Source organism: Oenanthe melanoleuca, chromosome 24 (genome assembly GCF_029582105.1).
Source record: "Oenanthe melanoleuca isolate GR-GAL-2019-014 chromosome 24, OMel1.0, whole genome shotgun sequence".
Classification (NCBI taxonomy): Eukaryota; Metazoa; Chordata; class Aves; order Passeriformes; family Muscicapidae; genus Oenanthe; species Oenanthe melanoleuca.
The window spans coordinates 7,265,370-7,290,285 of record NC_079357.1 but is presented as its reverse complement, the minus strand read 5'-3'; the positions used below and the strand labels follow the sequence as shown (position 1 = coordinate 7,290,285).

The 24,916-nt window shown below is 48.0% G+C and overlaps 1 protein-coding gene across 10 annotated transcripts; it reads right to left on the bottom strand.

The window, feature by feature from the left end:
• Window positions 1–22: 22 nt before the first annotated feature.
• LOC130262526 (beta-galactosidase-1-like protein 2) lies at window positions 23–23,665 on the bottom strand. 10 transcript variants are annotated; one of them, XM_056509733.1, is made up of 20 exons: window positions 23,498–23,661; window positions 20,457–20,516; window positions 19,097–19,294; window positions 18,839–18,907; window positions 18,470–18,565; window positions 16,989–17,172; window positions 16,611–16,703; window positions 13,967–14,048; window positions 11,199–11,263; window positions 9,435–9,519; window positions 8,802–8,939; window positions 8,115–8,195; window positions 7,818–7,924; window positions 7,330–7,476; window positions 6,898–6,969; window positions 6,031–6,112; window positions 4,826–4,913; window positions 2,970–3,084; window positions 1,999–2,115; window positions 23–1,627 (listed from the first exon to the last, which is right to left on the bottom strand). In XM_056509733.1, exons 1-20 carry the CDS (start codon window positions 23,578–23,580, stop codon window positions 1,541–1,543), a joined length of 2,049 nt encoding a protein of 682 aa, XP_056365708.1. In that variant the 5' UTR covers window positions 23,581–23,661; the 3' UTR covers window positions 23–1,540. The 10 variants fall into 10 exon arrangements, with proteins under 10 accessions (XP_056365708.1, XP_056365710.1, XP_056365711.1 ...); XM_056509736.1 differs by having other exon boundaries at window positions 686–1,627; window positions 16,989–17,097; window positions 23,498–23,659; XM_056509734.1 differs by having other exon boundaries at window positions 907–1,627; window positions 6,031–6,109.
• Window positions 23,666–24,916: the final 1,251 nt, after the last annotated feature.

The window sequence follows — 24,916 nt, the reverse complement described above, 5'->3', positions numbered from 1 at the left end:
TTTATTCTGTTATTGTATTGGCCTTCCAAGCTCCCTTCAGTCTGCAAACCCTAGAGTGGAAAGAAACATTTTCCAAAGACTTCCAAGTTTTCATAGCATTGAAATAGTTTCCAACTGATGTCCTCTCCGAGCTGCATGTTTTGTTTCACTAATCTGAATTCCAGTCCCTGCTGGGTTCCAACCTTCCCTCCTTGGAAGGAAATAACTTTCAGAAAAATGCAAAGGATGGAGTCCTGAACACAGCCCTGCACATTTGCTCTGGCCACAGAGCCTGGGCACTTTGAGCTGTCCCAGAGCTGCTGTGGCCCTGGGGAGCAGAGATAGGTATGACCAGACCTGGCCAGGATGGAGTGTGTTCCAGCTGCACTGTCTGTTCTCAGTTTTAAACAAACTGTATTTAAATTTGTTAAATAAAATGATGGTTTCTAAGAGCCAGAATACCCTGCACCTCCGTTACAGACACAGCCTGGTGTTTCTCCCAGAGCCTGAATGCTGGTGGTGGCACAGAAAGCAGTGACTCCTTGGAGGTTCTGAAGGATTCACAGCTCAGGTTTGATCTCTCCCTCTCCCTAAGGAGGCTGCAGCTCCTCTTTGCCTGGAGCTGGTGAGTTCAAAGAATGTTGGGTTTACCTAAATCCTGAGTTTCTCTTTAGAGGGACAAAAAGAAAAAGGAAACCAGGACCCAAGATCCCAGAGCAGCTTTAAGGGACGAGTTTTTCCACTTGCAGTCCCTTTGCTTCTACCCCAGTGCAAATCTGATCCCTGCTCACTTTCCAAGGGGGAATTTCATCTTTAGGTGCTTCACAGTGTGAGCACTGGTGGAGAGGGAACTGCAGGACTCACTCATTCTTTTCCTTGGAAATTGTCATTCCTGTCTGGCCCAAAACATGATACATTTGATAGAAGACAAAACACATCTCACTTTTTAATTTTTTTTTTTTCCTTTTAAGAGAGAGAGATGACCTCCATAAGTAAAACTTAGTGGAAAAAAAAAAAGCTGAAATTAAAAATCATTTGACAACCACCTTGCCTTCCAACAAGGGAACACATAATGGCCTTTTTGCAGACTTGCTAAAATCTGCCTCAAAGCACACCAAAATGCTTTTCCACACCTGATTACTCACTATTTTCTCCCTACCTAATTATAAAAACAAGGAGGCCAGCGATAGCACATTGTGAAGGTCCCTGGAAAGCTGAGCTCAGCTTTCAGTTCAGATGGCTTCAGTTCCTCCTCTCTCTCTCTTTCTCTCACCTGCCTCCAGCACCTTTTTACTCCCCCACATCCAGCAGATGGTCCAGAGCATGCGCAGCCATGCGGGCTGGGGGCCTCAGCAGTGCAGGGAGATGAGCTGCTGCTTCCATCCTTCCATCCATCCATGGAACAGGGGCCCTGCTGCCTCTGGCTGTCCTCTCCTCTGAACTCACTGCCAGAGGGCAAATCCTTCCCCTGGCTGTAGTGGAGATTAGCATGCCCAAGTGCTGAGCCCTCAGACATGCAACCAGGAATACTCAGGATGAGCCAAACAGGGGAAAGCAGCTCTCAATCCACGTACTGGGTCCGTCCCAAATAGGGGATGTCCACGGACTGGATGATGCGGCCGGCCGTGCGCTCCTCAAAGATGACAATCTGCACAGGGAGAGAAAACCCTTCTTACAAAACATGGGGGCTCAAAATATCCTTAGGAGGAGGGGAAGGAAGCACCATTTAAAGAGATCAGTCAGTATGGTGCAGGGATGAAGCAGCACCACGTCAGGTTTGTCTTGATTTCCAACCTGAGGCAGAGCTGTGAGGTTCAGCTGCCATCCTTGGCACCCCTCCATGGCTGTCAGAGCCAGAGCCAGCTTTAGAGCAGCACCTTCCCTAATGTTCAGAGTTCTTAGGAGATAGCACTGGCTGTCAGCTAAAGAATAATTGCTGTACCGTGCATGTCTGGCTCTTTGGGACAAGGATCTTTAACAACCCCAAAGGCAAAGCGCAATCCCAGCAGAGCCTCTCACCTCGTTGCCCCCTCTCCTTAGCCAGGGCCCAGGAAGGTAAAGTGTTTCCTGAGGTCCAATCTTCCAGTATCTTCCCAGGTTCTGCCCATTGACAAACACCACTCCTTTCTCCCAGCCCTGGAATTAAGGCAGAACATGGAATTGCTGATGCAGCTCTGCTGCCTCATTGGCAGCCCCACAAGAAACCCAATCTGCTTTCACACTTGCATTCTTTCCAGCCACTTTCTGCAGGTTTTCTGCTTGCTTTCCCTGTGCAAATCCCTGCAGCCAGGAACATTTAAACAAGCCCTGTTGAACAGGAGTTATCCTTAATGTGCTCATTAAAAGGATAAAACTTTCAAAAATGTGCAATTTGTACAGGAAATTTCTTCCCTTTCAACAGACAGGTCTTTATTCCTTCCCAAGCATGGAATATCTGCCCCCACCTCTTTCCAGGTGACAGAAAAACCGAATTGCTGTTGGCTGCCCTGATTTACAACAAATATAACTTTCCCAATGAATGGGAAAGTGAGCAGGACTGTAAGGCTGGGCACGAGGTTGGCTCTAAGGGAGGGAAATCAGAGGAGGAAGTTTCATAAGATTTAAAAATCTCATCTGAAGTTCTGTGCAGTCTCCCACAGAAAGATGACAGGGATGCTATGGCCACAAAGAAGTGACTCTTTCCATGTCACACTGACAAAGCAGGAATAAAGCAAGGCCCTCCTTTATTTTCTATGCCCATTACTCCTCTGCAACTAGAAAACAGCATTTGTATGCCAATAAAAAAAAAGACTCTGTTCACTGGTAGCGCTGCAGGGTCAGTTTTCTCACAGGACCTCTTCAGACTGAACAGAATTACCTGGAGGAGATTCAGACCCTCAGAATAATTCTCTAAGAGAGAGGGGGAGGCTACAGACAGAAATCAGCCAGAGCTGTTGCACAGTTGTCTCTAACCAGCTTTTTTAGAACCTTGTTGAATACCCAGGACTTGCCTGCAGCTTCAGGAAGGTGTCCTGTGGCTGCTGCTCTATCCACAGCCTCCCACGGAAAAACGCCGGCCCCACAAAATAATCCGGGACTGTGCTCCAGCCAGAGACCTGCTGCAAGCTGCAAGAGAGGGACAACAGGGATACTCACACAGGCCACAGGGGCCACCTGCCTCTGTCCCCCTGGCAGGCCAAGCTGGGCTACAACAGCAGGGTACCTGGGGCTGTCACCACCTCAAAGGGAAATGCTTTTTACAAGAGCGTGTGGTACAGGACACGGGGAAAAGGATTCACACTGGCAGAGAGCAGGTTTAGGTTGGATATTGGGAAAAAATTCTTTCCTGTGAGGGTGGTGAGGACCTGGCACAGGGTGCCCAGAGCAGCTGTGGCTGCCCCATCCCTGGAAGTGTCCAAGGCCAGATTGGAGGAACCTGGGATAGTGGAAGGTGCCCCTGCCCATGCAGGAGTGGGATGAGAGGATCTTTAAGGTTCCTTCCACCCAAACCATTCTGGGACAAAAGCTCTGCTTCATGTTGGTTGCTGAGGATCCTGCAGATCTGCCAGAGTGCTTTAAATGCTGTGTCTTGCTAAAGGAGACTGCAGAACTGACAGGATTCACACCAGACATTCCTGCCACAGCTCCTGTCGAGGAACACAAACACACCCTTGCAAGTGTGCAGTAATTAGGGGAAATCTGACATTATTTCTTACCTGTGGCACCAATTTGGGAGCAGGGCACAAGCAGAAGAGGAAATAAGAGCAGAATCCCCCAGAAGCCTTGAGCTTCTGTCAGAACATGTTCCCTCCATCCCTTACAAACTGCATCTCTTGGACTGGGGGAAGTTATTGATCCAGTGGCTGCTACTGAATTATTCGACTAAAAGCCTGTGACATCTCCTTTCACAACACTGCTTTCCCTCCTCCCTGCAGGGACTGTGAGCTGACTGTGTTTCAGTGCTGCTGGTCAGCAGCCAGGAGCTGAGGCTAGTGGTGACTAATCTTGCTTTTGTTTGGCTGTGGCAGCTCACTTGCTTTAATGCTCCTCACTGGAAATATTCCTCTAACACCCTACACTCCAAAAGGCTGTGAGTTACCCCATCAATGAGAATCCTTCAGGTAGCCCCTGCTATAACTGTCCTTAGGCATTTCAGAATGTGGACTTTTTCCCTTTTAAAAGCCAATTTGGTTTAACGTGGCCTCTGTCTCTCCCTCCTACACAAAATGGGGCAGCTGTGATATCTTGGGGATGCACATAAGTTGCTTTCTAGTATTAAAAACATCACTGAAAAGAGTGTCTCTGGATTGTGGCCAGAGTCCATAGGGCATCTGCTGCCTGAAACATTTGCTGAGGTTTTCTGTATGTGCTGACAACATCTGCTTCAACATCCCCCTGCTAAATTTCCTTCCTTGAATTTAAGCAAAACAACATAAAAGAGAGGGAGCCATCTGGATTGTTAATGCACTATCAGTAGCTTTCTAGAATTAATCCATCCCTTGCCAGGCTGAATTACTAAATATATCAGCCAGATTGGTAATTTCCAGAAAGACCCAAAATTTCTACCTTCCCTTTGGGCAAGCCTGGCTTTTACCTACCTGATCCAACCCTGCTGCAAGGAAACCTTTAAATCCTGCACAGTGGGATTAGATTTCTCCCTAAATGATGACACAGATCAGCTGGCACCAGTTCCTGCACTATTTCAGGCAAAAGCATCAGCAAGGAACTTAGCAGTGCAAAAATCCACCTCCCCACTGTTACCTCAGGTTGCCTCATTTAGCTGCTCCCTATTAGACACTGAATTGCTGAAAAACAGGTGGTTTCAAATGAGGAAGGGAAAAAAACAAAAAGTTAAAATCCCACCAACCTTTTCATGAAGGCAGGTTTCATCTCCAAACTGTAAATCTTGAAGTTCCTCAAGGGGGTTTTATTCAAGAAGACATCACCAATTAAGCCTGCAAGAGCAATGGGGGTAATGAAGAGTTGAGGAACAGCTAAAGCTGATGGATTTTGCTGTTTGAATCTGAGGAACAGCAGGAGATGGAAAGCAGCCACACTCTGCAATGGAATTAGAGTCCATATGGTCCCACTGCTGATCCAGACTGAGTGGGGAGCATCACTCAACTTTGGCCTCTCTCTCCCACAGCTCACTTGGGCCTCCAGCCCCTCTCAGCAGAACACACTGGGATGTGCTGGCACAGGCAGGTTGTTGGCATTTAGGGAGTTGACCATGCACAGATTTTTTTAAAGCAGTCAATCCCTTCTCCAATAGGCACAGCAAAACATAACTGAGCCAGCAGCAATGCCCAGGGCTGCTCCAAGGCTTTTCATCCCAGGATTTTAAGGCACCTTAATAAGTCATTGACCTTTAGCACCCTTTTGTTCAAGCTGCTCTCCCTGAAGCAGGCAAAGCCTGGGTGCTAATGCAGCCTCCTAATCACAGGACTGAGGCTGCCTAGGCAGTACTGAAGTTTATGCAACTTTTCTGCACTAAATAAAATCGATACAGCCATGTGCCTAACTCCATTAATCTATCTTATAGAGCTTTTGCACATAGTTCCCCACTAAAATAGAATCAACCCCTTGCAGCTCCACCACTGTGTGATAGGCTGGAGCATTTCAGTCAATTCTGCTCAAGGGGATGCACTTCCCTCCTCCTGACACTGCGTGAGCTTTTAAATGCTGTGATCCTCCAATATCAAGGGAAAATACAGATTAAAAAAGGTATTTTCTTTCCTTCTCTTGTGAAGTAATATGCTCACAGAGCAAGAGAAAGGGAGCCAAGCATCACCTAGGAAACCTAGAGCACAGCAAGATTCATTGACAGCCCTGGCTTTAGCTAAAATAAACCTTGGTGCAGAGCATTGAGCAGCCAGTGCATTCCCTCTGATCACTCCACACAGGGCTGAGGGTGTTTTTAACACATTCCCTCCCTCACCCCACTTCCCACCAGCTCCCAGTGCTGACCAGCACCACCAGAGCTCTGCTGGGCCCACAGCACACAGACAGCTCTGCAGCATTTGCACTCTGAGGAGTCTCTGGGAGAGTTTGGGAACACAGGACCAAACTCACCTTTCCTCTGCTCGTTCAGTGCCAGCCCATAATTGACTCGGCCACGGTTCTCTACCAGGAGCCTCAGCTGCCTGAAGCCCTGCTGAAAACAAACCAGGAGAACATCAGCTGCACCAGCCCCGCACCAGCCTCAGCAGAGGTGCTCAAGGGGGGAAGTGGCATTGCTACCTTTGGAACTGCAATTTATACATTTACTTTCAAGTTCTCTACTGCAAAGAGTGAGGAACTTGCAGCCTTTGCATAGATTTCTGGGTTGTTTTTTTTTTACTCTTAAATTTTTAATTCCCATTTTGATAGCACCCACAGAGCCAGAAAGGGAGTTTGACACAGGACAGGCTTGTGCCATGAACTCTCATACAGGCCTTAAGAACAAGCAGTGCCACCCCCTCACCTGCTCTCACAGCCACCATAGCTCTGGTGCAATGTGCTCAATCAATACAGTGCTCTTAGTGCCAGCTTCTGCCAGGGTAAAACTGCCCTCAGACCTAAAGAGAGACATCCTCCCTCATTTCATTTGAGACCCAAAAGCTTCCAAAACCTCTTAACACCTGCTTTGTGCTAAGGAAGGTGAAGCCTGCATGGATTTCATCTGCAATGACAGGGTACAGGTACTCAGTGCTGTCTGTGGCTGTGGTAAGAAGGCTGGCAAATTTAGGGCAGCAAGGGCTACAATAACTTGAATTTTCTCCATGGGAAAGCACTCAGGCCCCACTTTTCAATCACAAATGGTAACTTGGCAGTGAAATCCCACTAATTGTGTCTGATTAGGGTACCAAGCTACTCTGGGTTAGAAGAAGGTGCCTTTTTGAGACTTCTCCCTCTTTGGTGATCCTGTTACCCACACCCTGAGCAATCCCCTGTAGTTACCTGTCCCTCAGGAATGGAGAGCTCCACTGTGTTGTAGTCCAGCTCCCCCACATACATGGTGTTAACAAACACCTGCACAACAGAGCACAGGAGACCAGAGCAACTGCTCATCAATTATGTCATAACCACATCACTCCAGCTGGATTTGGGGAGGAAACTGTCTCTGCTTGAACCTACAACTCAAGTGTCTGTAACTGTGTCACTGTCAGCACAGGTGAGAATAAAATAATCAAAATATTCTCAGAACATTCAACATTCTGATGTTTAAAAGTGTTGTAAGTTTTAGGAGAATGGAACTGAAATTTAATTAGAAGTGATAAGGCTCTGGGGTTTAGCTGAGAAGTGGAAAGATGTAAAATTTCATGTTTTCCCTCAATTTCCTGCCTCTCTGCCCAGACCAAAGCATTCCCAGCCCAGCTGGGTGAGCCCTACCTGTGCCCGGTCCCGGACATGGTCCCTGGTGTGCAGCTGGCCCCCCCCAAAAATGACAGTCTCATAGAGCACATATCCATAGGGCTGCCCAATGCTGTCATTCAGATGCAGATTCTCCATGTTCACAGGGAACTCTGACTTAATGGGCTGCAGGGGAGAAGCAAATGGAGCATAAGCAGTGGCCTCTCACATTGACAGACCCAGTGTTCCACTCTGCCACAGGTGAGAGCCCCCCAGCTCTGGTCCAACCCAAAATCCCTCCTGACCAAAGTACCAAAAAAAGGAGCCAAGGACTTGCAAAACTTCAATTCCAAGAGAACAGAAGTAGTAGTGAAAAGGTGAGATAAAAGATTTTCTGCTTTTGCATCTCCTTGGCAAAAAAAATCCCCCAACCTCATCCTTATGGCATAACAAGGCAGAGCATAAACTGCCTTCTGTAAAAGTTGATGCCTCTTAGGTCTGGGATGCATTAAAAGAGGTGTCAATACCTGTACAAGTGCTGGCAACACATCCCAGAGGGAGATGTACTGGTGCAGCAGGATGGCACCATAGGAGGCCTTGCTTTCAATCATGGGGGGTAGAGGAAGGGGCTGGCCTGGGATGCAAAAAGGAAGATGGATCAATTATTTCAGGCATCACAAATTCAAGATCCCTCCAGATCTCCTTTGGTCCTCCCATCCTTAATTCCCAACCAGCCTCAGCCCCAGCAGAAGGGCCAGTTTAACTAATTCCCTGATTTCAGAGTGTGGGTGGAGCAGTGCTGTGGGTCCTGGATTTGGAATTACCAATGACCATGCTGAAGAGTTGTCGAAGCTTGAAGAATTTGGATGTGTAGTCCCCAGCCTCTGTCAGCACAGCATCATAATCTGGAAAAGCAGAAAAGCAGCACGTGTTTTAAGAACAATAAAGCAGCTCTGGGATGGCTTCATGCAAGAAATAAAAGCTCCAGGCACAATTTTCATGGCATTGTCTATAGTATGGAAATCTCTACACTTTAATCTGAGTGAACATCATTAAACAGCCACAAAATTCCTTAATTTAGAGAAGAGCCATTCACACTTTCAGAGATCTAATTTGCACATATCCAGAATTTCACACAGGATAAAGTCAACAATTAACCATTTTAACCACAGGCTGTTGGGATGAAAAGAGATTTATGGTACAATTTGACTTGGTAAAATTAAAAAATGGTGTCCTGGATCACTGTCTCTCCCTAGAAAAAAGAGATATCAATTCATCATCTGTGACACCTCTATTTACAATTCAGAATAAGGGAATCCCCCACTTCCTGGAATGGGCTGGGAATTGGAAATACTCATGTGTAAGCTCTCTTTTAGACAGCAATTTACTTCTGAGCTGTGTCCCACCTCATCTCTCCAGGGCAAAGTGGTTGTGCTGATCACTTCTCAGTGTTCTGCTTACTGTCACCAGCCAAGGGTGCTGCACAGGCAAGGCAGTGACAATAAACTCACCATAACTGGTGACATCTGCCTTGTACTCATCAGCTTCCAAAGCCCCGTTCATGAAGCCAAAGTTAGTGCCTCCATGGAACATGTAGAGGTTGATGGATGCTCCTGTTTTGAGGATGCTTGCTACAGTATTCACCATCTCTGCAAAAAAAAGGGCAGTGCCAGGGAGGCCACGGAAAGCAAATCTGGGCCAGGAATTCCAGTCAGTTCTGCTCCCTGTCATTTCTGTGCAATCACAATGATTTGTTTTGTGATTTGCATCAGTAAGGGGCAGCGCTGATATAATAGTGATGCATTAATACATTCAAATATTCCTCTCCTCCAGGTGAAAAAGGTAAAGCTCGTGGCCTCCAGCAGGAATTTTGCTTTTAAGAAAAAGAGTTGTAAGGACTCCTCAGTCAGACTCCTAAACCGAACACACTAATGACCCAATTACAAAGACAATTGCAGGAGGATGAGAGTCGTTAAAACAGTCTTGTATAGCTCTCTTTTCACTGCTCTTCAGGTGCCCTGGGGGTTTGGGTTTTTTAGTAGTAGCCTTCCAAATGAGCTTTTAAACCAGGGAGAAGGTGCTGCACTCACAAGGGGCTGAGATTCACCACACAATGTTCTACAAGAACAGTGTTTGGTGCTCACCATCTGCATCAAAGACATAGTGAGGGCCTCCCCAGTTATCAAACCACCCGGTCCAGTACTCCATCACCATCTTTGGCTGGTCTTTCTGTCAAGAGATAAACAGAATTAAAATGGATTCAGGGCAGTCCTGCAGTCACTCCTTTTTTCTAGAGAAGCATTGTTCAAATTGTGTGGTGAGTGGCTTTACAGGAGTGTTTTCTTCTCAACTGGCACAGACAAAAAGGCACCTAAGGAGCTCTGGGCATGTGAGGAACAAGAAGCTATGGGCCAGCAATGCCCAGAACAGGCAAGCAAAGCTTTGTGCTTCTGCTGGTCACAAAGCACAAACCACTGAGTACACAATCAGGAGCCATCAAACACTTCTGGATGCTGCTGTTCGGGAGAGCTGTAGCAAAGGTACAAACCAACTGTGAGTGTTTAGTTCCTGCTAGAAACACACATTTATAAATGTCAGCTTATCTGCCATGCCACTGCCAGCTGAGAGCTTGCAGGTGCAGGGCAGCCAGTGCTTGCCAAGATACAGCAGCAGACCTGAGCTGCTTTAATACCTTTTCAATGCTGCATATGGTGCTGGCAGGGAAGATTTTGCAGGAATTAGGTCTTCATTAAAGGCTCTGCATACAGAGCAATTGCTTCCCATTTGTCAGTGCCTGCCAGCTCCCTGAGCTCCTGCAGGATCCCTCCTGTCCCCTTAGCATGGGCAGGGCAACGTGTGCTCAGCCTGGCTGCCCCTCCAGCCTCCTGGGCTTTATTTCCAGCTGTTCTACCCTTTGTGTGACAGGGGTTTTGTCTGATGTCATAGGAATTGGCTGAGGGAAGTGGCATTAAAGAAACTGGTGTTTCATTAGGAGGAAACAACTGCCTGTAATCATCTAAACATTCCAGCTCTTGGAAATACATTTAATCAATCCATCCCCATTGAACCAGCCACAGAAGGGATTTTATCACCTTCTGGAACAAAAACCCATACCAAAGAAAAGATAAAACAGCTTCATAACCCCTACAAACACTTCCTATCTCGAAATGAGTGTGGCAAAGGAAGAGCTGCTCCTTTGGGGGGAAGGTGCCACCTTCTGTTCATTTGCAGAGTTTAGGAAATTCTGGAAGACCTAAAGGAGGTGAAAGCACTTCCAGCAGAGCCTCTTTTGCCAGCAGAGGAAAAGAAAACAAATGAAAGCTGTAGGATTGAACATCCAGCATGCCAGCGGGCTTCCCTCCACAGCCAAGGGAAGAGGTGAGCAGAAAATTGATCAGGGCTGGGGCAGATCTCTGCTCCCATTGTTCATTTGGAGCAAGCAGAGCACAGAGGGTGTAAAGAGACAGGTAAGCTGGCACTAACCCTAAAACTTGCCATGCCCTCACCACTCCCTCATCACAATCAGGACACTGACCACACACATCATTAGGCATTAGTTAATTAATTCCCTCCCTGATGCACAACTCTGACATCATGGAGGGTTGAAAATGCTCAAGTGACACACTAAAACTTCATCAATCTACCCTGAATGAGGCCCTGGAGATGAACCCATCATAGACACACCATCAACAGTTTGCACAGAGCACCCACAGCATCAGGGTGAAAGAGTTTGGGAAAAAAAGGAACTTCAAGATTGGGGTCTGGGTAGAAATCCTCCTTCCTTGATTCCAGAAGGATTTGGCCTAATGAGAAGGAAGCCCCAAACCAACACACAAATCCCAAACAAAAATCAGTGCTTCACTTCTAGTGCTGGAAAATATGGATAACAAAGTGTTTCTGCACCTTACCTGTACTGTGTCCAGGTACTTCAGCAGCCCAGGCTCCAGTTTCTGAAAGTTAACAGTAGCCAGTGCTATGGGAAAGGAAAAATGTATTAATCTGGGCTCATCCAAAATGTCTTGGGGAGCATCTCCTTAGGCCTCAGCCCTGCAGGAGGGAGCTGAAACACCTTCTGAACCCCCAAAACAACCTCCTCAAAGATTCCCCATCAGCAGGAGGGAACTGCAACACCTTCTGAACCCTCAAAATAACCTCCTCAGAAATTTCCCATTAGCAGAAGGGAACTGCAACACCTGAACCCCAAAATACCTCAGAAATTCCCCATCAAAAGCTTCACTTGGTATGCAGAATCCAAGTGAACCACAGCACAGAGTGGAATCCTCCCAGGCCATCTTTCAGCTCTAATGTGCAGAGATATTAGAGAGACAGAGCATCAGAGCAGCTCCTGGGGTCTCACCAGGTCTAATTAGAACCTGTAAAGCACTTGGAGGTCCTCCCTTAAAAGGCACCACATAAAGGCAATCTTATTAGAAAGTCCTGTCTGGATGGCACACTGCTCTCCCAGGCTCCAGCTGCAGGAATCCCTTCCCAGGCAATATCCCAGAGCTTGTCAAGTCTGTGGGGGTGAGTGAGAGCAACCACAGGACAAGAGAACCACAGAGAACTGGAATTGGAAGAACTCTCTGTGCTTCTCCCCATCCTCAGGCTCTGGAGTGGGAACAGCTGCCTGCAGGACAGGAGACACTCATCTGGGATCAGTGGCGCAGCCCCTGGCACTCATTTCAACCATTTTTGTATCTCCCAGCTGATATTTCTCCCAGACAAACTCTGCAAATGCAGCAGTGATGATGTGATTTGGAATTAAAATTTGACTTCCAACAAGAGAGCTGGTATCAAACCCAGCCCCAGTTGTGTCAGGCAGAGCACTTCAAACAGAATATTTACAGAAGGAAAAGCTCACTTCTCACTATTTATACCTTGATTTTAATAGGGTGACCCATGTAGTGTGCTGAGCTGAAGAATTCAGCACAGAAAACATGAAAGGAGAACAAAACAAAAGGTGGATTTGCACTGATGTAACACGCTAGCTGGCAATTCTGAAGGAGAACATGCCCAGCTCTGCTTTTCAAGCAGATTAACAGCATACCATGGAAAAGAGAACCAGTCCCCAGAGCCTTATTTATCCTTCCCATGGGATATTCTTCACACACACACAAGGCATCCCACCATGTCCTTCAGCCATGGCCTGGAGGGACAGCAGAGGCTTTGTCACCCAGAAGGGCTTCAGCAGGTCAGCTTGGCATTCTTGGAATCAGATTGGTTTGGGATGGAAGGGACCTTTCAGCTCATCCCATCCCACCCCCTGGAAGGGCAGGGACACCTCCTATCATGCCAGGCTGATCCAAACCCTGTCCAGCCTGGCCCTGGACACTTCCAGGGATGGGGAGGGATTCCTGCCTCTCCTTCAACCCCTTCCTCACCACCCTGCTGCTCTCCCACTTGGAGCCCTGGTTATCCACCCATCAGATCAGTGACACACAGATTGTTGTGACATCCAAGAGCTCCCAGCAGAACACGCCAGGAAAGACAACTCTGAACAAGAAGGAGCTCAGAGGCTGCAAACATTCCCTCAGGAGATGAGGGCAAGGCAGGCATTTCCACAGCAGCCCTTCTCCTGGCAGCTCTGTGGCAAGCAGAGAGTGACTCTGTGTGGTCACAGATGAAAACTGCTGCATACCCAAAAAAAATCCAAAAGACAAGATCACTGTGCTGGTGAAGGCCTGTGACTTCAATTAATGAATTTATCCCTCTCATACTGACATGAAAAGCAAAAGGAGGGAAAAAACAGGAGGTGAAAGTCTTGCCCTTTAATCATCTCCATGCCTGAGATTGGAAATTTAACATTATTTGTGGCTGAGTGATAACAGGAGCACTCAAAGACTGTACCCTGCAAATTTTTGGGAGCAGTTACACCTGAGGCCATTGGCAGGGACAGGAGAGAGAGCAGAGGCCAAGGAGAGAGTAAATCCCAGCTGAAATTACCTGAAATTCTGAGAATCAGTGCCCCTAAGTCAGATTTAGGGCTCAGTGAAACTCAAGCAGCTGCACCTCCATTTCTTCACAGGGAAAAGGAGAAGGATGCTAAGCAGCATTTTAAAAACTTATTAGAATCATACTTTATAGAAGGGAAATGGGGATCCTTCTGCATGCTACACATCTGACACCCTCCTTCACCCACCTAAGGTTTCACTCCCCAAAATAAACTTGCTGAGAAGATAATGCTGCCCCACAAACTATTGCTAAATTTGCTGCTCAAATGTAAAATACAAAATCAAGGTTTTAATAGACCTTTTTTCTTCTCTTTTTAATTTCAAAGCTTCTACCTCAGGAACAAGTTATTACTGTTATATTAACTCTTATTGTTATTACTGTAATTGCTGAGGAACTTGTTTAATAGATAGTGAAATGAAGCAGTAAGTCACATTTTCAGCCTTGTAGTCTGGTAAAATGTTAAGAAATGCTGGGTGCTGCCTTCTCTTGACTCAGTGGGAAGTACAGATGCCCAACCCTTCACACAGCGTTACACTTTATGTGGAAAAGAAACCACTCTAAACCTTTCTGGGAAGGTTCTGGCTGCACCATCCAGCCAAGGGGTCCCTCTTAGCACAAACAGAACACCCCCAGCAGGTGAAGAGGGTGAATTAAAGTCATGTTTTTCTTCCAAAGCCATGTTCTCCAGAGATCGCAGCCCTCCCTCACCTCTACAAGCACTCACCTCCTTCCACCAAGCCAAAGGAAAGCCCATTCTTGTTGTCTGAGGTCATCAGCAGCTCCACAATCCCTCTGTTTAACAGGGCCTAGGTTAAAAAGAGCAAAAGCTATTGTGTTAATAGACTTTAGCATTTCCCAGGATATCAAAGCACAACAATATCACCTTCTGTGGGGACAGCCTGCAGCTGACAGTGCCTTGTAATGAGAAATTTTCCCTGTGACATCTCGCATTCCTCCTGAAGCTTTCCTGCCTACTTTTCCCAGCTTCAAGACAACTGGAAAATCTTATTTTTTTTTAGAAAGCTGGATTGGTTTCTCACTGATGCATCCAACTTCAGGATTTTAGCTTCTGAGATCAATGTAATAAATAGCTTCATTGCTTTCATCAAGAGGGATTCAGGTGGAAGGAGGAAAGGAAAAGCAGGCACTGACGCTTGACAGTGGAAGCTGAAAAGCGGGAAGAGATTTTCCAAGGAATGCCACCACAGGACAGCTCAGGAATGAATGTTTTTCAATAATCAATGATTTTAGTGGTTCCTCAATAGCACAGCACTAGAGGAAACAGCACTCTTAATGTTTTAAAACCCATCTGCACACACAAGGTTCCTCCCATCAGGATTGTTCTCTTGCAGCTGGTTCTTAACAGAACAGTGGCTGATGTTTGGAGGAGACAACAGGAAACCTTAGTTGTTAATTAACCATTCATTTCACTGTATCTGCACTGGAAGTCACTCCTCCAGCTCCCAGGAGCTCTGAGAACAAGGTTTCAGTCCCTTCAGTCTAAATTACTAATTGTGAATTGTGAAATGTCATAAACCCTTTGTTTATTGTCCCTGCCAGCACAAAGAGCACACCTGGGCATGGCACAGTGTCTGCACTAGAGAAACCTTGCAACACAGAACCTACAGACAAACCCAACTCAGAGCTAGGAAAACCTGGTGACTTTCTCAACCCACCACCATCAAATTTATACCTGAGCAGATGCTGGATTCAGACAAAATTCAGCTGCTGAGGGAACTAGAATTTCTAACCAATTTTACTAAGGTAATTCTTTGAGCACTGCATTAATGCTAAGTTTCTTCCCTTCCTTTTGTGTGTAAATGCAAAATGGAGGAATAGCACAGCAGGCATGCATTAAATGCCTCCCAGAGTGCAGCAGAGAAGCAGGAATAGAAGCTCAGTTCTGTGTGGGAAGGGTCACATCAATACATCCTTCTACTTTTAGGAAGGCAAAGGCATTGCAGCCAAGAAGGGAGGTAAGCACACGGACTGGAGGTTTTGTGTGAGTTGTGGGTGTTTCTTAATGAGTTTATTAATTTCAGGAAGATGCAACTTGGTCATAGATGCTGGATGTGAATGAATCACTTGCCACAAACCAGAACAAAGGCTTGGAGCCCCACCTCACATCAGATCCCACTCCAACCAAAAACCAAGCCCTGCAAATCCTGCTTTCCCACATTTTCACCTCTAACCACTATTCTATACTGCCTCAGTTGCAAACTGCACACAATCCCAGAATATGATGAAACAGCACTGTAAAAATACACCCACAGGCCTGGCAGGGCAATCTGTTCTGACAAGTCTGCAACAGCACAAGCTCTTTCCTCACTGAGCCATGAAAAGCAAGGCCAAGCCTGCAGCTGCTCAGACCCCCAGAGTCTCTGTGTCCCCTCCACTTAGGGCTCTCAAAACCACTTGCTTGGCATTATCTCTAATTTGTTTGTATGCACACTTCATATTTAACCTTGTAAGCAGAGTTAAATCACAGCATGAGATGGAGTCAGTGCAGGAGCTGGCACAGCCCTAAGGAGATTAGCATTCCTGCCATGGATTTATTTGTTTGAAGAGCCTCTGGAGACTGAGCAATGGGACAACCTGAGCCTCAGGGTGCTCAGGGTGCAGCTAGGGTACCCAAAAGGTTTCAGAAGGATCCTATAATCCTGGAGCAGAACAAGGCTGGATAGGTGACCCCCTTGATGTGCAGCAACACCTTTAAGCATTCAGTGAGAAGAAATTAAACAACAAACCCTGTGAGACACTGCAGATCTCATTATCTGCCTGCCTGCACTGGTGCTGGGGGCAAGCAAACAGGGCAGACTGCTCTGAGATCCACCAGAATAATCCAGCCTCCCTGGGCATGGGCCAACTCCTTATCACTGACTCAGAGCAGCCAGGGCACAGTTTAATCTCTTTTTGACAGGGCTAAAGAGGCATTAGGAAAATTAACCTGCCTGATGCTGAGCCCCAGATTACACAAGTTTAGGATTGTGCTGGTGACTTGTTCACAACGAACTGTTCTCCCAGGAAAGTCAATAAAGGGAAACCTTTATCAAATATCATATAGGAGAGGCAAAACAGGAACCCCAGGTGAGAGCTTCTTCAATACAGGGCAGCTCTGCAATACAGAAACTCCCCAGCTCCCTATCACCCTCTTCTCTGGAAGACATAAGAACACAGATTTATCAACACTGAGAGGGTCATTTGCCAACTCTTCCACACCTGGAGGAAACATCCAAGAAAAATGCAGCTGGTGTTTTCGAGAGTCTCTCAAACCACACTCAAAAGTTACACAGGAAAAAGAAAACACTGCAAGGAAGGTGATTTATGGGAGAGATTGACACAGAAAAAGGTAAAAGTGCCACCGTTACCATTTTGACATAGGTCATGTAGTTTGGGTCTTTGGCATAGGAACCATATTCATTCTCCACCTGCACTGCAATGATGGGACCTCCTTTCTTGTACTGTGGGGGACAAAAAGAGACAAAGAAGGTGTTCACCATGATTTCCAACCACAGGGACCAAAACCACACTAAGCTGGCAGGAAAGATGTACCAGAATCAGATGGACTCAGCTCTACCCTCCCATGCTCCCAAACTGAGAGAGAAAACCCCAGCCTGTGCTGGTTCCTGGAGCAGAACCGGTCCATTTGTTACTGCCTCACCCTGCTGCTGCCACACACAGCCCACACTGCCCTGGGCAGGCAATGTCACCCCCAGAGAGGGACAAGGGACAAGGGTGGTGCTTGCCTGGAGAGGGACCACAATGCGCATCAGGCGATCAAAATAAGCGTCCACAGCTTCTGTGAAGCCCTTGTAGGTTGTCCTCAGCTGCATCTCGGGGTCCTGCAGCAGCCAGCTGGGGAGAGGCAATGTGTTAGAGGCTCCTGTCCAGTCAAGCAGAGGTGTTTCACCCACTGGCATCAAGACACACCTGGGCAGGGAGCACTGGTGTCACCTGGCAGAGCCCCAGCACAGCTGTGACACCCCAAGATGTGAAGGACACCACGTGCCCATCACTCACTTGTAAATAAATTCAGGCTCCAATTCCCAATCTCTTCTTTTTGTTCTGCATTTCAGGCCTAAGCTCATTTCATCACCTCTACCAAAAATATTTCAAGGATTAATCTTATCACTCTAAAGTGGATTCCTTGCATTCCCAAGGGCACTCTACAACCAAGTGCTCCTTCAAAAAATCCCAATCCTTTCTCAAAACAGATTTCTCTAATTGTTCCCATTGTTTCTGCTGCTGATTTACAAGGCTGGGTTCTGTCTGGAGTTAACAGAAAAAAGGGAAATTTGTTGAAGAGCAGAACAATATAATGGTGTAACAATTTAAGGGGAATGAGCCTGTATCTTCCTTTTCTCTGCAAAATGAGGCCTTAACTAATATCCTTCCAAAGATCTGAAAGACTCAACTCTTTATTAAATGTGTCTTTGTGGTCTTAAAAAAATCAAAAGCTGGAAAATGAGAATAGTCCTGTTGCTCTTTATTAGAAGTTTTTATCTGACAAAAAAACCCACATAGGTGATGTGACAAGTGACAACAGATGCACTTCTCACAATCTAACGTGGAAGTGGCTTTTAGCTGTGGTCATGAGGATCTCTCCTCTCAGGAGTAAGTCCCTGACACCTCAACTCTGATGCCAAAGGCAAGTGAAAAGTTAAAAAAAAAATCCCCAAGTATCTCCACTGAGGTTTGTGCTCTGTGCAGGTGAGAAAAACAAGTGGTAACCCGGCACTGGCTGCACTCAGGAACCTGGCAAGTCCCAGTGCTCCCAGAGCCTCCTCCAGCTGTGTTCTTCAGGGGAAAACACAACAGGAGGCTGGAAAGGTTGTGGGGTTTCATTACTGCCAGCCATGTAATTCAGATTTCTAGTAGGACTTTTAAAATGGAGCTGAGATGGAGCAAATTCTTACATCAAGCTGCAAATCCTGTTCACGTTATGCAGAGTCAAGGTGCAACAGCAAGATGGCTTCCACTAATTCATTTTTCTTGCTGTAACCATTACACCATAACAATTATTATTTTAAACACTCAAAAAAAAATTAGAAGAGCTCCATAAGATAATGAGCATTCACCTGCTTTGGGGACACAGAAAATAAATATCCCCATCAAGCAGGTATCCATTCCAAAGCAATTCCTTTGAAGGAGCCTCGACTGTGTGATCATGAGCTTGGGATTTATTTATCCCTGATGCTTCCCTGAACAGAACAATTTCCACACTCACCTGGGCAGACCCCCGAGGTCCCACTCTGAGCAGATGTAAGGTCCAGGGCGCAGAATCACCCACAGTCCATTCTTAGCTGCCAGGGAAAGGAAGGCCCTGGGGATCCAGACAGAGGAATTATTGTCTGCCTGCAGAACCTCACTCCTAATACCCCAATCAGCACTGAATTTAGGTACCAAAGCAGCAGACAGCTGCTTGATGAAGCACTGTAATGGACTGATTAAGTTCCCAGGACTCCAGAAGGCAGGGGAAGAAATGAGTCCCCATTGTGATCAAGGCACATCGAGAAATAACATCTTCAGTCAAACAACACATACTCCCTCCCTCCAAAGAGGAGTATTTCATAACAGAGCTGGCTGTGCCACACACCTTAGATCCAGGTTTTTACTGAAGTCAAACTTGCCTCTCTCCTTTTCGTGCAGGTTCCATGGCACGTACCTGAAAGGCAGAGCAATGGCAGTGCAGGTGAAGGAGGAGGTCTGAGATGCTCAAAGAAAACCTGAGGCCCCACTATTCTTTCCTGTGTCCTTCCTCACAATAAGAAGGATGGAAATAAACTGTCATGGCTCACTGGAATCAATGAGCAGAAGAGGAAGAGGGGAGAGGCTGGGCAGGGAGGACACTCACGTGGTGAGGGTGTTGAGGCCGCACGCTCTCATTTTGAGCATCCGATCCTCCCAGTACTCGCGGGGCACGCGGAAATAGTGCATGGAGCCCCCGAAAATGCGGAAGGGCATCCCTTCCAGCAGGAACTGGGACTTCTCTGTCTGCAAACCCAGGCTCCTTCCCCACAGCCCCAGAGGGGTCAGCTCACTCCAGTTAAACCTGCAAGAGAAAAGGAGATGTGAGCAGCCAGTCCTGGGGAAAGAATGTGTCCTCCTCATTGCACCTCACCCAGCAGGACCAGCTCTGACCTTCCTGCTCCTCAAGCAAGCCACACTTGGCCATACAGAGCATGGGGATTGTTCACAAGGCTCTAGGCCAGCTGGGAGATCTTCCCAAACGTAGATTTAAATCCATTTCACTGTCTGCTTCCCCCCTGAGCCCGCAAGCCACTGTTCCACACTCTGCAACTGACACTGCTCAGAGCATGAAACTCACTTGCTGGAATCATGGATGGACAAGATTTCACTCACAATACTCACAAATACTTCCCTAACTTATGGCATTCAACACCTTCCTGCTTTGCATGGGATTTCCATGCTGATTTTTTTACATGGCTGATTTCCAGATCCATGTTACAATAGCAGCTGCATCTCAACATTGCCATCCCAAATCTCTGGGGATTCTGGTATCTTCCAACTCAAAGCATGGAGAAAATAAAAGCCTCTCACCTGTTCCCTGCAAACAGAGAACCTTTTCCTCAATTTAATGAACTCCCTGGATTATACTCATCACCCAGGAGAGACTAAATCACTTGTCATCATAAACTTACCTCTGCTTACATAAATCCCGAAAACGTTATTTGTCAAAAGAGCCAGAGCCACGGGGCCAGCAGCTCCTCAGCAATTACCAGGGTGAGCACTGCTGCTGCCACACCTTCTCTTGGCTCAGCTCCTGCACTACTCAAGGCCCTGCAAGCTCCAAGCTCACTTTGGCTGAACTAAAATCCCATTTTACCAACAAGACAAAGAGCAGTGTCACTGCCTCCCTCAGCCCACCCCAGTGGCACAGCTCTGAACACACACAGAGTCAGACAATGGCAGCTTGTTCCAGATGTGAGGGATGAATTCCCAGCTCCAGAAAGCAAGAATGACATTTGGGAGGAATGTCGCAGTGAGAGAAGAGAGGAACATCTAAGCCTGCAGCTGCTGCCTAGGCTATGGGTGAAGCAGTTGTTAGCAGAGGGTGAGGATGCTCAGAGCTCGTGGCTTACAGGGATTGCTAACCAGCAGCCTGTCTGTCCTCTGGCAGGACAGGGCGACTAAAAGGAGCTAAACCTAAGCTTGCAGGGTACTGCACGGGCTGGCTGACAAGCTCAGAGTACCTGAGTAGCACAGAATTCTCACAGGGCTCTGAAACAACCGGCAGCAGGCAGGGGTAATACCTGGAAAAGGAAGCCAGATTAGATATTCACTGCCTCACACTGATTGTCCAGCCATTCACAGAAACAGAGCTGAGCAAGGAGATTGGCGTATCAGAAGGTGGGGTGATAACAACAGTCCATGGTGATAGTGCAGCTCAGGTAGGAGAAATGAGTACAAAACACCAATCTGCCACATGTAAAGCATGACTGCCTGACTAAGAACAGGACTGAGAATGTTTAGAATGTTCAGAAACACAGCCAGAGAATGATGACATGAGGCTGGGAAATGGCAGCACTGCTCCCAAGGAACTGTTACAAATTTCGGCAGCAGAGGAAAGAGTTCTCAAGCCCCAAACAGAATATCCCATGGCCACCTGCCCCTCTACACTGCTAAATTACCGACTGTAACTTTGGCAAACCAAACCAGTTACATCTACTCCTATTTTAGGTGGAGAGCCAGAGGTGGAAAGCTCAATGTGGTCTGGAGATGCAATACTCCAATGTTTAAAGATCAGATTGGAAAAGAGTTTCCAAGTTGTTTCTGAGCTGGGTAGAGCCCTAAATTACCCCTGCACACAAAAGTGTTGCTGACTGGCGCCAGAATGAAGGCTGTGCTCAGGAAGTACACATAGCCAGATAAAAATAAACTAATCACTTAAGATTATCTTCTTAATCCCAGGCATAACTAACCTGGCCCATTCCCATCAAGTTTCCTGCTTTAAAACTCCCCAGCTCCAGTGCTTTTTCTCCCCAAGAAGGGCTGATAGGAAGCTCCCAGGCTCCCAATATTTTCAACACATTATCCTAAATATCCCAAAACCCACATTTCTCATTAGGATCTGTTCAAGTAATCTCAGAAAGAAACATTTCTGTGACTCAGCAGAGTTCATCCTGTTACCCTGAGCTGGACTGCCAGAGTTTAAAGTGCACCCAAGCTCTGTACTTCCTCCTGAGAGCAATTTATAGCCCCCTGGAGATTTTTTTTTTCTCACTTCTATAATGACAGAACAGGTTGCAAACAATATATATTTTTTTTTACTTTGTTAAAGGTTCCTGGCCTTCTTTGTCAGCCTCAGCAGCCATCCCTGGGAGTGTTCCAGGTCAGGCTGAATGGGGCTTGGAGCAGCCTGGGATAATGGAAGGTGTCCCTAGCCATGGCAGGGGGTGGGACTGGGTCATCTTTAATATCCTTTTCAACCCAGATTCTAGGATTCCATGATTCTGTGACTTCATCTCTGCTTCAGGGAAGTCTCTTTTTGAAAAAAAAAAAAACAAAAGAAAACAAAACCAAAAACAACCATTCCATTACAAACTAACCCCAGAGCAGAGACCCTGAAGTTGGATTGGACGAGTTAGTCCAGTAAGATGGAATAAGCCTTTGTAAGACGGAATTTGAAGTGCAAAATACAACACATGGAAAGTCCCAATTAACTTCTGAACAAAACAACCACGCTGTTCATGCCTGTGAAACATAAATGTGGCTGAAATCTTCTCTGCAAGAGAGATTTACCATTGGTGTTCAACCACCCTCTATCCAGCCCAACTGAGAGAAAAGTTGGTGGAAAACAGCCAAACCTGGGGAAAAAGACATTAAGTTCTTTGCTGATGCTGAAGGATGTGCTTCAGAGGACAAGGAACTTTGCTGCTAATCCCTAAGCTCCACTGAGACCTCCAAGGGCTTTGCTGTTTATTCTGGGCTTCCTCTGGCCGGGGGAAAGTGAAAGCTCCGAGCTGCCCTGTGCTCACAGACTGTGGCTGAGGAGAAAACTGCAACCTTGCAGAACAGTTTATTCTGCATACAAGTTTATTCCGCCTACAAGGGTTTGTGGATACACAAACAAATCTGTGGAGACAGATTCTATACTTCCATCAGGTATCAGTTTGCAATAATCCTCCCTAAGAACCCAGGTGGCACAAACCCACGGCCAGCTGTGCAAGAATTTTGCTTCTGATTATGCAAAGATTTATTAAAGCTTTTCCATAGCTCTGAGGATCAGGTTTGCTTCCGACTATGATTTTAAGAACCTGTTATAAAACACCCAGCTGGCAAAAAAGAACTGTATTGTATCTCCATACATATCTGTGTGTATTTCCATGTATTCTCCAGCATGTCATGGAGGGACTGAAGAGTTTGTCACTTGGAAGCAACAACTATGGGATATGTTCCTCCGGGAAAGAGGATCTCCCCCAAAATTAAGATCTAAAACATGTGGGGTTCAAGTTAGAACCTTAAACAATTTCTTGCTACTACTGGTGGGCTACAGAGGAACAGCTAGCTGCTGGTCTGCAGTGTGAAACAGGACCGGCAGAAGGAAGATAAGATGGAGAGGTGGGCATGGGCCATGGGTACCACACTGCTCTGGGGACACAGAACAGGGAGAGCCAGCCCCAGAACAGGCTGGAGAGAGGGAAACAACGCTGGTGCGAGCACGGCAGGGAGCCCCGAGCTGGGTCAGCTCTGCCGGGGCGATTGATCGCCAAGCCCATCATCCGTCAGCGCTGCAGTGATGTAAAGCCTCCCCCGAGCCAAGGTCGGCAGGAGAGCGTGAGCCGGACCCAGAACCCAATTTATGGCGCTGGCAGCGGGGCTGTGCCCCGCCGTCACTCGTGGCGATGGCAGGAGCGGTGGATATCGGGTGCCACGGTTATTTAAAGCCCGGCTGATGCGGGTACGGCGGCTGCGTTACTCCGCTCCTTCCCACGCTCCCGTTCCGCTGCAGGAATGATGGGAGCGGAGCTCTCCGATCGGAAAGGACGGGATTCACCGAGCTGCCTCCCGCCCGTGAACTCCCCGGCAGCGCGCAGGAGGCACGGCATTAATAATTACATTAATTACGTTAATTACGTTAATAACCCTTTCCCCTCCACCGGCGCCGCCGATTCCATCCGCGCGCAGCTCTTGAGCCGGCGGGGCCTGCGCCCGGCGGGGCAGCGACACCCGCCCCACGCCCACCCACCCCCGCCCAGCCCCGCCGCGCCCCACGACCCGAGTAGGGTCTCACCTGCGCAGCAGCAGCCACAGCACGACGAGGAGCAGCGCCACGGCCCCGATCCGGCGCTGCCGCCGCCCTCCGCACGGCCACATAGCGGAGGGAGCGCGGCCCTCAGGGCACCCGCGGCCCCCGCAGCGGCCCCGGGCCCCGAGCCCCCGACCCGCCGGGCGCGCACCCCGCGCGCGCCCGCGCCGGTCCGGCCCCGCCCACACCGCCTCCCATTGGCTGCCGCAGGGGCGCGCGTGCCCGCGGGGGCGGGGCGGGGTGGCCGTGAGGGAACGGCCCTGGAGGAGGCGGGAGGGACGGGGTGAGGGCGTGGACAGAGAGATCGGAAAGAGACTGTGGACTTGGAGCCTGGACTGATAGCGTGGACAGAGAGTATGGACTGAGAGAGAGCCCACACACAGAGCATGGACTGAGAGGCCGGACAGAGAACCTGGACTGAGAGCAGCGGGAGAGCCCAGGTTGAGACCGTGGACAGGGACCCCCGAGAGAGAACCCCGATAGAGAGACCCCAGGCAAGGATCCCACAGAGAGGCCCACGAGAGAGCCCCCCAGAGAGAACCTTTACTGAGACCCCGGGTGTCCTGGTTTGAAGGACAGGGGTCTGCCAAGAAAGGCAGAAATTTTCCTTTTAAACAGAGACCCGAATTCCACTTCCCCCAAAATATTATAAACGTTTGAATCAAGGACTCTGAGGCAGAGATAAGGGGGTAGGAATAACAGCTCTTTTACTAATATATCCAACTGTACCAGCAGAAACAACAGCAGTTGTTAAAATTACTAACAAAACAGAACAGATAATTCGGTTCCAGTCCTTTCTTTAGCTGTGAGCACGCTCTCTCTCGGCAGGAGCGGAGGCGGGAAGGGGCGGCCGCGGCCGCGCCGGTCTCGGGGGGGGGGGGGAGCGGCTGGAGCGGGCAGCTCCTCGCTCACCGTTGGGTTCTGGTGCTCAGCTGTGTCCGCAGAGACTGGAGGCTGGAGCAGGGCAGATGCAGGGCAGGTGATCGCAGAGAGTCTGGCTCTCTCCTCCGTTCAGCCGCGTGGCATCCAAGACCGAGAGGATCCTCCTCCCCGCCCCCGGAAAAACACAAATCCCCTCCGGAAGCATGAGAGCCCCTCTCCAAGCCGATCCCACCTACCCCTTTTGTCCAGAGCCCGCAAAGATCCGCGGTGTACCCGGCAGCTCCATTGGCATGACAATGGGAAAAATTCTTTAAATTGACACAGCAATAGGAAAAACACTCAACCCCCAACACCGGGCAGGGACCCATGATAGAGATCCCGGGGAGAGACCCCAGACCAGAAACTGCCATAGAGACCCTGGAGAGAGACCTTGGACAGAGACCCTGGCTGGAGACGCCTTCGTATTGTCCAGAGACCCCTTCCTACTGTCCAGAGACCCTTCCCAGCCCCAGTGCATCCCCT

What these genes read in the sequence shown, in the direction of transcription:
- LOC130262526 (XM_056509733.1), bottom strand. Translation starts at nt 23,580, where the DNA reads ATGTGGCCGTGCGGAGGGCGGCGGCAGCGCCGGATCGGGGCCGTGGCG. An exon ending in CTGTGGCTGCTGCTGCGCAG is followed by an intron (nt 20,517 to 23,497) that starts GTGAGACCCTAC and finishes TTCCTTTTCCAG; the next exon opens with GTATTACCCCTGCCTGCTGC. An exon ending in CTTTGGCTTGGTGGAAGGAG is followed by an intron (nt 11,264 to 13,966) that starts GTGAGTGCTTGT and finishes CCTTTCCCATAG; the next exon opens with CACTGGCTACTGTTAACTTT.